The 13,044-nt window shown below is 41.9% G+C and overlaps 1 protein-coding gene and 1 pseudogene across 3 annotated transcripts in view; both read right to left on the reverse strand.

The window, feature by feature from the left end:
- TGFBR3 (transforming growth factor beta receptor 3) overlaps positions 1-13,044 on the reverse strand; it is a 235,682-nt gene that overhangs the window by 67,797 nt on the left and 154,841 nt on the right. For all 3 annotated transcript variants that reach the window (XM_088444889.1, XM_088444886.1, XM_088444888.1), the window contains exons 6-7: positions 11,694-11,850; positions 8,137-8,284 (exon numbers count right to left, since the gene is read on the reverse strand). In XM_088444889.1, coding sequence (XP_088301015.1) covers positions 8,137-8,284; positions 11,694-11,850 — 305 coding nt within the window. The remainder of the gene's footprint in view (positions 1-8,136; positions 8,285-11,693; positions 11,851-13,044) is intronic.
- Positions 4,890-5,798, reverse strand: LOC148508218 (ankyrin repeat and SOCS box protein 17-like; annotated as a pseudogene).

Raw genomic sequence — 13,044 nt, forward strand, 5'->3', positions numbered from 1 at the left:
GGAAAGGGACTGATGATTAACCACTTTCCTGCCAGAACAAACTAAGAAATATGTGTAATATTTATCTACTGTATATATAACTTTATAGTATAAATAGATACAGAAAGAGAGATATGGGGTGAAAAAGTCTGGGGACACAACAAACTGAATGGTTTAGGGCAAAGAATATGAGATAGAGAGTGCTATACATATTTATTATCCTGTAACTACAAAATGTAAGTGATAAACATTACAAATATGTACCTGAACAGTACAGTAATATGATAATTGCCGTTAGCTAAGGATGCAACCATTACTGGCAGGTGAGGCTGCAGTGCAGTCCAAAATTCAAATAGGGGAGTCACACCAACTGCCACCCCAAACATTGCCAGCCGGGACTCACTGGCAGTTGGTGTCGCTCCCCTATTTGAAATTTGGATTGCGCTGCAGCCCCACCACTGGAGCCGCCACTAGATGCAACCTCCACAGTTGTAGGGGGTGCCTCTGCTACAGGGCTCACCGCTGACCCGTGCCCCTCTCTTCCCTGCCAATGTCCCAAGTGTACATGTAAGTTGTTTCACCATTGCTCGGTACAAAGGGCACTTCCAAAATCTTTCTATGGGACTCACAAATGTCTAGTTATGTCCCAGCCATTAGCCAATAAATAACCAAAAAGTAATTTGCGTAACTTAGGTGATTGCAAAATTTACAACAAAAAATAAATAAAATACTGGAAGACAAGTAACAGGATTATAAAATATTGTACTTTTTATTACCTACAGTACTATGAAAAATAACATATGGCAATAAATGATATAGCATCTAAGCGTTAGCAGCACGGTATCCTCATCACAGTAAGAATCATCGATCGGATAAGGGTATCACCATAAATATTTGCACGTGGTGTTCCTCACACTTTTTAAAACAAAAAAAATTCCAGTGTAAAATACTATCAAATAAATGATGTCACACCAATTGGTGGAGCACATTCCTAGAATGACAAGAAATCAAACACCAGATGCAATTTACGCCAACTGTGACTGTCATCTCCTGTGGCACTGCAAGCCCTAGTGCCCTCTCTTTGCCAGGACATGCTGTATCCTCTACAACAGTGTTATAAGCCGCATTGTACACTGACATTTCTCATAGAAACATATAGGCCTGTTCTTCCTGTGCATGAATGGGTGAGAATTCTTCCAAAAGAAAGTCTAGTAAAAAAATGACAATTTAGTTATCTTGAAAAAAAATGAAAAGCACATGTTCCAAATAAGAACATTTGGCAGGCTACAGCTACCCATAATATGAGGATTTCCCTTCTCTAGTTATAGCACGCTGTGCGCTTGATACCTGCCGGATAGCCAAAGCCAGCAGTCAGCGCTGAAAGGGTTAATCGCGGACGGCAAGAAGATTTTGCTTTTTAAATATTTATAGCAAAAGCTAATCAAGTACCAGCGAGGTCGAGGAGACCCAGATGTAAGTGAAGGAAAAGCTCAAGTGGAAACATTTAGGGTCAAGCCTGGTTCACACTGCATTGGGACAGCCCCTAAGTACAGTACAGTACAAGAGCAAATCTCCACGGTTCACACTGACCAAAATAACATGAAGCCACATTAGGAATAAATACTGCTGTCCACTGGGAACAGGAGAGATCTGTCCCTGATGCATGTTTCAACTAAATTGCTAAGCAACTTCTGATTGGTTGAAATTGCCCAATGCCATTTTATTTCAAGGGAATGTGCCATAATTCTGCCATACTACATAGTTTCATGTGAACTGCATTGAAATGAAAAGCAGCACATATACTGAGCAATTCCTACTAATGTATAAAATATTTTTGCATGCCTCCCAAATGTGCACATGGTGGGGGTATGGTCACAGGTAAAAGGGGCACTACCAGTACTACCAACACGCAGGACTCCCTGTCCCGTCTCCTACTATGCAGAGCAGCAGCAAACAAAACATATCTACCAACCTTCCAGCCCAATAGGGACAAAGCTGTCCCGATCAGAGACAGTGGACCTCATTCAGAGTCGGTCGTTGCGGCCGCTCGGTCGTATGCAGCCGATGTTCGCTAAACTGCGCATGCGTAAAATTCGCAATGCGCGTGCGCAAACTAGCTGTTACGATTGGAATTATCTCTCTCCTTGAACTTGGCCAGGTCGTTAGTTTGAGTGACAGGATGAGGCGTTTGTGGGTGGTAACAGGGGAAGGTGCTTGTGAACGGGGGAGTGGAGATCCGAACGCAGGCGTGCCTGACTATGCAAACGGCGTTTTATGGGAGTGCATAATTAACAAAGTAGCGTCATGGCACATGTGACATGGGAGGTTTTTACACTGACATGATCGTAGAGCTTAAGAGAGGGTATGGTCAACCTTAAGCTCTACGACCAGCTCCGATGGTTCCCGATGGTCTCGATTAATCCTTATATGCCCGGAGATGACGTGTAATGCGAACGAGAAGGGGGCGTATTTTTAGTCTTACGGCCGCATCCTCCCCTTGGTTGTCCAGCTAATGATCTCATCTTAACGACGCAACTTGCGAGTGCATCATTTGCATATCCGGCCCCTTTTCCCTTACGACCGTGTGGCCGCAACAACAGACTCTGAATGAGTTCCAGAATCTTTACCCCTCAATTTTGTTGAAAAAGATGCAAAAAAGATGCCTGGCGCTAGCAAGGTCTCACGGGATCTGGCGTCTCACTCACGCCAGGTAAGTTGCGCTGCGTGGTGTACTGATGCTAGATGTATGAGGACACATCTGTAGTCTGTTTTCTTTTATTTCCCCTGTAGCTTTGGAGAAAGAATTTAATAGCAAATACAAAAAGGGGCGGGATGTACTAAGGGCAAAAATGTGGTAAACCCCCCGTAAATGGCGATTTTGGGGTTTTTATCGCATTCCCCATATGTACAAAGCTCCAGAATGCATCGTCCCGATTGGTAACGCTATCTTCAGGGGGCGATACCCTATAGAAGCCTATGGGCTTCTTAACGGGATGCTCTTCCTTGGGAGGGATCGAATCCTTCCCATCACCCCTGCAGCCTCCTGCGCATACGCAGAAGGACGGCAGAGGGACTTCTGGGTGCTAAACCTGGAAGTCCCTCTGACCGGAGCCATTATCGGGAGTGCTGTCCTTTGCGATATTCTAGGTATGTACCGCTGTAATGAACTGCGGTATGTACCTGAAGACAGGCGGATGTTACCGCATGGCGCATGCGATGCTTAGTACATTCCACCCAAAATGTAATTTATGAATGTGCTAAGCACTTCCATGCCATTTGTGTCTACATTTGTGTGACATCACCTGATATACCGGGTAGCACTCTGATCTGGGAGACATGATGGTGCTGTCTGTATTGATGCAGAAATGTGATGCGAGGGCTGAGCAGATGCAGTGTATTCTTACACAGTGGGCCCTGGGCGCATTATGCACCTAGTTATGTACCAAAAATTATTTATTTTGCAGGTCAAGATTATTTAAATGAGATGTGAAGAAGGTGTAATAAGTGAGGCATTAGCCAATGGTCACACATGAATTTACTTCCCCCAAAGGACTTGAATTTTGTCTTTAGCTCCATTCAGATGTAGTTACCTGGAATAATACACATTTCAACCAATGACTTCCATGCAAACAAGTGACACATTGGGCCTGATACGGAGATGGACACAGAAGCACATGCAGCAGCCTCTATTGGCAGCCGCCCATCTGCAACGTAATGTGTACATCCGTGCGGCCGAATGTGCAAATACTGTTAGCGTCTGCACATGCAGTAATACCGATTGGTGAGTCCTTAGACGCCACCAGCAGTCGCACTATCAGAACTTGCACCAGCCCTATGGCAGCTGCAGTTTCTTCATCCAAGTATGGCCGCCTTTGTGAGCAGATGAACATCTATGTGCACATCCACTTTCACCATCACGCCCTGGACACCCCATAAGATGACCCATCTCTGTGCATGCGCTGACACCTCCCTGTCACCGCCCAGGAAAGCCCACTACATTTCCAATACACTTCTACCAGCAAGCGCCTGAAATTGCACATGCGACTCTGTATGGAGCCAATCAGACACGTGCGCGGTGCGACATTAGGCGCATGAGAAGTAGCAAAAAATCGCTCAACTAAGTCCAACATCGGCAGTGCATACACCCCTGAATTATTAGTAATAAAAATAGTCCAGATGCCCCCCTATGAATTAATTTAGGATATATCGTAAATGTGGTTAAGACATAAGACATTTAAGACATACGGTACATTATCAGTATTTATTGTGTATGGACAGAATTAATATAGTCTATCTGTATATTGTACTCAGAGCTACCAATTGGAAACAGGTAGTAGAAGTGACCACAATAGAGTGCCTGTAGTACCAGTGACAGCCTGTAGGAGAATAGATCTTGAAGCGTTGCATAGTGCTGAGGGCAGGACTTAGATGAAACTCCAGTGCATAATGGGACACCTGCTGGATTAAGTGCGCAGTGCAGCACAGCACAGATGATTAATGCTAGAGATGAATGCAGGATGCACTTGTATACAGGTAGCTGGATAAGTGCTTGATATGGTATGTACTGCTGGTGCAAGTTACTGGATACTGATGCCGATGAACTCTGTGAGTGCAGATCACTGCAGACAGAATCAGATGCAGATGCTGATGTGACACCGCCGGTCCCGGTGATGGGGGCTAAGACCATGATGCAAGATGCTCTGCACCTAAAGGAGAAGCTGTATAATCCCCCATGTTCGGAGCACTGTAACCAGGGCTGATGCAGGGTGACTCCAGCAAATGTCCTGCTCACATCATCGGCATCAGATGTTATTATTCCAGATTTAAATACCCTTTCAGAGTGTGCAGGATCTCCAGGTCGATATTCCGTCTGTCATTTGTTCCATCTGCAGCATTTGCTCCCGTATCTGTTACTTGCACAGACGAGCCAGCTTGCAGGGAACTCTGTTTCTGGTTGGTGGGATGTAGTCTTGCCAGTTGGGAATGATGAGAAGTGAGTAAAGCGTTATTGCCTCTAATTCAGTGACAGGAATAGATGGGAGCACCCTGGCACTTCACTTCACTTCATCAGCAACATGAATGAATGATCCATCTTGGCTGAGAATTTTGGTGAGAATGCCAACTGGACACTTTTCCTCTTCCAGCCCCCTATACTGCAGCAGATACTTGAATGCTTCAACTTTCTTGTATCGAACAGCCAATTGTAAAGGTGTTCCTTCTGTCCAGCTGGGTGACCCAAATACTTTTTTAAAGGGTCTGTAGGCAAAGTCATTCATGTACTGTTTGGTCTTCTTCAGCACCATCTTCACAAATTCAGGGTCATCATTCCCCTCAAAAATCCAGTACGATGTTGCATTCACGCATATATCTATGAAGGGGATGAAGTCCTATTACCGCCAGCGGTCGAAATCCCGTCCCGCAGCCAGGATACTGGCACCGGAATCCCGACATCAGTTGAGATGTCGACACCGGAATCCCAACAGCCGGCATCCCGACAGTCGGCATTCCGAACATAAGTATAGTGAGTTGGGTTAACTTGTATCCATGGGGGGAGGTTAGGTTTAGGCACCATGGGGGTATAAGGGCTAGACTGCGCCAGGGGGCAGGTTAGGGTTAGGCTGCAGGCAGGGGGGGCTAGGTTTAGGCACCACTGGGTGGAGTTAGGATAAGGCACTAAGGGGGGAGGGTTAGGTTTAGGCACTAATGGGGAGGAAGGGGGTTAGAGTGCGGGGGGGCAGAGGGTTAGGATGCAAGAAGGGAGGGTGAGGGTTAAGGGTGAAGGGTAGACGGTTAGTATACTTACTCTGGATTCTCAGCATCGGAATACTGCTGTTGGTCTTTTGACAGCCGGCATCCCGACTGCCGGTTTCCCATGCCCCACCCTTATGAAGTCCTCCTTTAGACGCTGGAAAGGGCCGAATTCTGGTCTCCAAAATGAAATCAGGTCGGTGAGGAGGACATCCAGCTCCTCTGGTGTGATGTTGAGGAGGTGTTTCTCCAGAAATTTGTTGATCCTCCGCTTAAAGTGTGGTTCAGCGAAAGGTTTCACAAACTTTGTCTCCATAAGATGCACAAAGAGATTTTGATTAGTAAAACAACAAAACGTTTGTTTCGGAAAACAGAAAAACACCAGAGCTGCGAATGCTACCATGGCGAATTTGCCTTAAAATTTAGCAAAATTTAATTTTTCAGGTTTTTTTTTTCTTTTTTAAGAAGCAGAATAAGTGACAAGATGAATATATTTTAGAGACTTTCTATATTCTATGTAACTAGATTGTTATTATTTTATTAAGGTCTACTGTATATCTCACTTAGGGAACAATTTAACAAAGGCCTACTAAAAATCCTACTGCCAACAGTTATAAAGGATTGTCGCCAGCGTTAACGTTGCTGTTACCGTCAGTAACGTCAGATTCTTTGAATAGGGAAGTATTGTGCAGATAAAAGTTGAAAGGTTATGTTTAGACTTTTTGTATTTTATCTTTCTTTTTAGTGCAAAATATATAGTTTAGCAAAGGAAAATAAGCAGAACTCATATTTTCAGAAACAGGACCTTCATAGAAAGAACATCAGAAAATGCAGATACCCTGGATTATATATTAAACTCTGTGAAACATCTGGAAAAAACATCATCAGTGAATCCACTGAAAAACAAAGACATCTTCGTATATAATAAAAAGACTTTAATATTAAAATAAAAACAATAACATCAAGACAATAGGGAATGGTTGGGGGGGGGGTTGGAATGGCGAAAGAAAGGAAAGGCAAAAAGAACAAGAGAAGATAGTGTGGATATCCCCCTAGTTTCTGAATTAATTTGGGATATATAGTAAATGAGGCTGAGACATAAGACATAAGTGATCAGTGTTCATAAGAAAACTTTAAATTAGTGAAGGAGGTTCCTATTGTGGTAACAGGATGGACTTTGTAGTGACTTTATGGTATGCACACTTACAGTTCAACGCACAATCCCACCACACTAGACACAGACTGAATTTCCAAATGCAGATCCCAAGGCCAGGAAGGCTGGGTACACTTGTATATTTTGATCTTGTCTACTATCTATGTAGCTTTATGTGAGGATTACATACTTTACATTGCACCAAACACAAATTATTTAAGATCAAATCAATTAGCGGTCACGATAAGAATTAAAGAACTAGGATTTATAAACTAAATTTAGTAGTCTATAAATAAAGTAAACTAGAGATACACCAGCACTCCAGATAAGTTCAGTCCTGCAAGGTGTTAGAATGTATGTTATTGTAAGTGAAATGTTAGCAATCTGTCAACAAGTATAGGAAGCAAGCTCTTTTCATTGTGGTCAGGGTCACAGTATATAACTGTTTCCATTTTATTGTTTAATGTGTCGGGAAATTCCTGACCTCTAGGCTAATAATCCCCAGGATTTATCAGTCATACAAAAGACAGGTAACTATAGCCCTAAAATTATGCTTACAAGTGGTATTACGCAATACGCCTTCTGACCAAATCAATCATTTAATCATTTAGTCTGTGTTATAGCAGACACAAACGTTATGCCCTTCACCAGGTCAGGAGGTACAGATAGGGGGGAAAAAAACACAGAAAAGAATAATATAAATCAAATAATGAAAAAGGAGAATGAAAAAATTGCCATAGTGTATTTGTCACGTATGTTGTAAGTATTTAGCTTTTACCATTTATGGTTACAAGAATTACTATTTGCGTGTTTCTTGCCAAAACCCTGAATACATTTATATAAGCTGTAATCTATCAACTGACAACTGGAATAAAGTGAATCTATAAAGTACAAAAAATTGACCTAAAGAACAATCTAGGGAGACTATTAAGAACAAATATAATATAATTATGGTACAAAAAGCAATATTGCTAAACTTCAGCCTCCAAATATGATGTTATTTAAAAAAACACAAAGCAAAAAAAAACAAAACAAATAAACATACAATTAAAATGTTGTGTATTTGTCTAGTTATAATTAATACAATTATATTTACATGTACAGTATATGTATTTTTTTTTCACTTTAAAGTACAACCAATTACTACAACTAGTACTCCTGTACTCACTTGAAGTTGATACATGTATATATAAGATAAATACTGTACTCTTAGTACGGTACATCTGTATCAGCATTAGAGATATTAGTTAACATACCAGAACTTCCAATTTGCCTGCGATGTTGTGACTCCTAATAACCCAGTTGACGGCTTCTGTACACTTAAGAATAAGTACAAGACTTTTGACAAGTTCGATATCTGGATGCCGTGGACTGATGTCAATGATAATGTCAACCTGGTATGAACTAGATATGGAAAATAATGACAGAATGAGAGCTGATTGGTTATAACCATTACAGGTCAACATATTCTACACAAGCAGCTGCTCAACCAATTAAACATTAAAGTTTTCTCCAAATAAAATAAAATCATGTACCAACCAAACTGGTCTAATAAGTTTTCCATTGCTTTATTGTAATTTACCCTTGTAACACAACCTTAACCATTTTTCTTCCAAAAACCGCTCCGAAATAGTTGATATTTTTATTAGCAAATTATGTTAATAGCTATTTAAACTTAATTCAATAAGGATTTTTTTTAACAAAAATTTAAAATCATGTTGAAATAGCTATTAATTACATAATGTGATAATAAAAAAATAAAATAAAATTTTTGGGAACGTTTGTGAAAAAAAAAAAAACTTTATAGTTTTAAAAAAACCTGCTAGCTGGGGTGGACGGAACGAGGAACAGGTATGTGTGTGTATGTATATATTTTGTGTGTATACATCATTTATCTATATATATATATATATATATATACACAACTGTATATACACAATGCCCGATCACTGTGGCCAGCAGTGATTGGGAACATGGAGGGAGAGGCGGAGCTGCTAAAGCTGCTGTCTGCTTCTAGTGCAGACACAGCAGCAGCAGAGTAGCCGGCACAAAAGGAAGGGGAGGGAGGTCCCGGGGGCAGGAAGCAGCGCAGCTGATACTAGGAGGTGCGGCTGCTGCTGTCACTCAAGTGCGCGCTGGGATGTAGGTGTCGCTGGCTGGAAATAGCGCAGTAGTCGCGGTGACTGCTAGTAGCCGTGACTAATGCTTCCTTTGAACCCACGCCGATAGGGAATGAAGCCAGCTTCCTGATCACTGCTAACCACATTAGCAGCTGATGCTTCAGTGGAAGTCACGGCTGCATTTGCAGCCCCGCTGGGAGGAGGGTACCGCTGGGTCCCGATCACTGTGGCCAGCAGTGATCGGGACACAAAGGAGGGGGAGCCGCGACTGCGGGAAGATTAGTTTCTTGCGTCCTCCTAGTGGGCGTTTCTGACTGGTTGCATCAGATGCGACCATGTCTGGGAAAGCCCAGCCTGGAGTGGTCGCATCTGCTGCAGCCATGCCAGGCAAGTGGTTAAGATAACTTATAAACTAAGAATAAACACACAGACACCAGTGCATTGGATTAAGGTCACAGCTTTATTAATTGGATGACCAGATTTTAATTCTTAAAGGGTGGTAAAGAATACGCTACCAAACCCAGTTCTAGCCAATTAAATCCATTAAAATGGGGGCGACTAATACTCTCCCCCCTGTATATAGGTGTAACCTGCACTGCGACGGACTCACCACCCTTTACTATGGCACAGTACGGATGCTCCTGGAAGGAAACGCCCATTGCATGGGTGGGGCACACCAGCCGTCCTTCAAAAGGGCAAGTGCCCCACAAGGACCATTTCACCACGTGCTCTGATAGCACATAAAAAAAACCACTGAATCTGCCTAGCAAACAGGTTACTAACCTTAACAATCACAAAAAATGAGGACTCTTAAATAGCCTCATGCTTAAACAGCTCTCGGCTAATCCAAACCTTGTACATTGGCTGGTAAAAGAATGAGATATCCTTGATTTAAAAAAAATAACCTCACTCTGTTTTAATAACGCTGATGTTGATTATTGAACTTTTTCTGTTCTGTGTTGCATAATTTAGTGGAGCTATAATAATTTCCAACGGGCTGTATCATCTCAGTGGACACGCGTCCCAATGGCTCCCACTGCTAGGGAGATGGGTCAGACCTAGGAGAAGAGAAACGGATGCTGCGAACGAAGTAAATAGTAGGGTGAGGTTGTGCGTGTATAGGGGGTGCCGGAAAGGGGCGTGTGTTGGGCAAAGGTCAGAGCTGGGGGTAGGTGAGGTCAGGAGGAGCAGATGCAGCACTGCATGATCCAATATACTAGTTAAAGAAATGTTTGGAGTGTGAGTGAAAATGTATCACTATGCTATAGACCACATAGAGATGTTGCCTTTGATTTTTGTGAAGCACACAGTAGCACTGCAATGGTAATATTGGTACAGATGGAGGCGACTTTGGTTGCCGTTATGAGATGTACCATGCAGCAAATTTAATGGAAGAGGCATCAGACATCGGAGCTAGTTGATGAGTTAATTGAGCTGAATCCTTTATTGAAGAACGTTCCACATGTATGATTGTTGATGTAGTACTTGCTTTGGGGAAATAAGTTCTTCATTATAATACATCCAATTCAGCACTACAGGAAGTTAGAAGTTCTGGCGCTTAGAACTGTCATTACACAAAAATAGCCAAGTTTCAATCCATGGTAACTTTTAAAAAAATATTGAAGGAATTTCATTCAAAGCACAGAAAACCAGAACGGTTATAATACTAGAGCCTAAAAATATACAGGGTGTATCATGCGCCAAAACAGCCAGCTGCCTGGTACCTCAGATTTCACTTCCAATGGCAATTAGATTTTGGCACTGTGATATGTCCTGGAAATTAAAAGCATATGTCTCATATGAGCATATATCTCATATGAGCATATATCTCAACGCCACCAAGGCTAAGATATATAGTTGTAGAAAAATTATTATTTTTTGTAATGTGATTTTAGTACATCTGATCTAAAACAAAATGTACAATGATTGGAATTGCAGTTATGTTGTGGGCTGAAGTAAAATTCATGAGATGGTACTTCGTGCCTCATGCCCTAGTAATGTCACTAGTGCATAGAGATTTGGTATGTTTAATATTAGTTCAGCCGGCAAAATGGTTGTCATGTGTGTATTATTATTATTAGCGCCACCAATTTACTCAGTGCTGTACAGATAATGTATGTCATTCATATCAGGCCCACTCCATTGGAGATTACAGTTTAAGGTCTTACAGCTATTATGCTAATACAGCAGGAGGTGTCTAAGGAAAAAAGACGCCTCCTGCCGGCATCGCAGATCTGGGATTATCGGTCGCGATGGTCACAGCCATTGGCCATCCGAGTAAGCCTAAGCTTACTCAGACTGGCCACCGGAACTTCTCTGCAGGGGCCAGGAGATCTGCTGCGGCTTGGGGGCATTGTGAGCGATCTCGCAGACACTGATCGCACACATGTACAGTAACAGACCCTGCGCATGCGCCAATCAGTAACCATCAAAAATGTACGCAAACCTTTCTGAAGTGTGGGAGGAATCTGGAGCACTTGGATAAAGTCCATACAAACATGGAGAGAACGTGCAAACTCCACACAGCTAAACCTTGAGTTGAACTCATGACCTGAGTGCTGTGAGGCTGTAATGTTAACCACTACCCACCCGTGTTGCCCACAACAACAAAAAACAATTACACTTAATGATTCAGTCTTGTATGTAAAAAGGCAAGTTGTACATAAAAATACATTTCAGCCATCGTATTTTACCTGGAACTTGGAGAACCAAGCTCAATGATGTAAACATCTCTCTCTTCTCTGGCCTCTAGAATACAGCCCATAGCAGGCTGAGGGTGCACATAGCGAGCAAGATAATTCAAAGACAGAAACGTCTTTGCTATTCGGCATGTTGCAGGAAACATTTTGTCTGTGAAGAAAAAAAATTTTTTTATTAAAAATAAAAACACAAACTTTTCAGTTAATTTTAGTTTGTTCCTTAGTAACTGTCCTATGAGGAACACAAAAATGCTGAGAAGCGATATTCGATATTTTTCTCATGGGTCCAATACATACTGTACAAATACAAATTAATCTGATTTGTTTTAGAACTTCTGGCTAATGAAGTTGCAGTTACTGAACCGCTGCTAAGTAACTGGTTTTCCCCAACCTCCAAAGTATTGCTGCTGGCCTAGGGATGATTTGGGACACAATTAAGCCCCATCCCCCAAAAAATTTCACATAAGTGAATGAGTAATAATAATATTTTTGCATTCAGTAGGATGAATCTTGGGGCCCTGTAACATCACAAAACCAAATCGTATGCCGTGTCCAGCTACAAAGTACACAACACATATATTTTAGGCTCATGAACAGCATTATCCTTTGCAATGTACAATTGTGGCATTAACTACTTACAGTAGCTTGCTTTATGTCAACATTATCTGGGTAATCTGATTAAAATGTTGCTGCAATAAAACAGCATTAAAATGTTTTAACTTCATTTGGTGTAAATACTATAAATATTATAATAATAACACACAATGGGTAATTTACAAAGAGCAAATGCCATTTTTAGGGTAACACTGATTTATTACGGTGACTGTATAAAATAGGAGTAGTGTGTGTTTGAAGGAGTTACAACATCAGCCTATAGCACTGCAGCTGGTCCATAAACAAGCAAGGCAGGCTGGTTGGAGGTTGGCTAAATCCAACATGTGTGGAAACCAAACTAGTTGTGAACAACTGTTTTTGGCCTTTTTTTAGTGTATTCACATTAACGGCAGATAACTATTTGCTACCATACACTCAGCGATTATTGTTCCAACCTGCCGTTTAGCCGGCAAGTTAGAACGACAATTGCTCAGTCCATGACTAACTTTAGATTAGTGGGTAGATTTACTAAGGGGCGGTTTATCAAAGACGCTGATCATCAGTGCGTCTGGTTTAGCATTAATTTCAAGTGGGGCGGTTTAAAATGATCGGTCAAAGCCGCCAATGGTCAGATGCTTTTGATGTACCTCCCCTTAGTAAATCGATCCCTGGGAAGAGCGTCAAGGAGACGTCCACATACTGAACATGTCACACTGAGACCCAGATTGTGCTGGTCGGTTGCCTAGATTAG

The sequence above is a fragment of the Taudactylus pleione genome, unplaced genomic scaffold (genome assembly GCF_031769625.1).
Source record: "Taudactylus pleione unplaced genomic scaffold, aTauple2 ptg000373l, whole genome shotgun sequence".
NCBI lineage: Eukaryota > Metazoa > Chordata > Amphibia > Anura > Myobatrachidae > Taudactylus > Taudactylus pleione.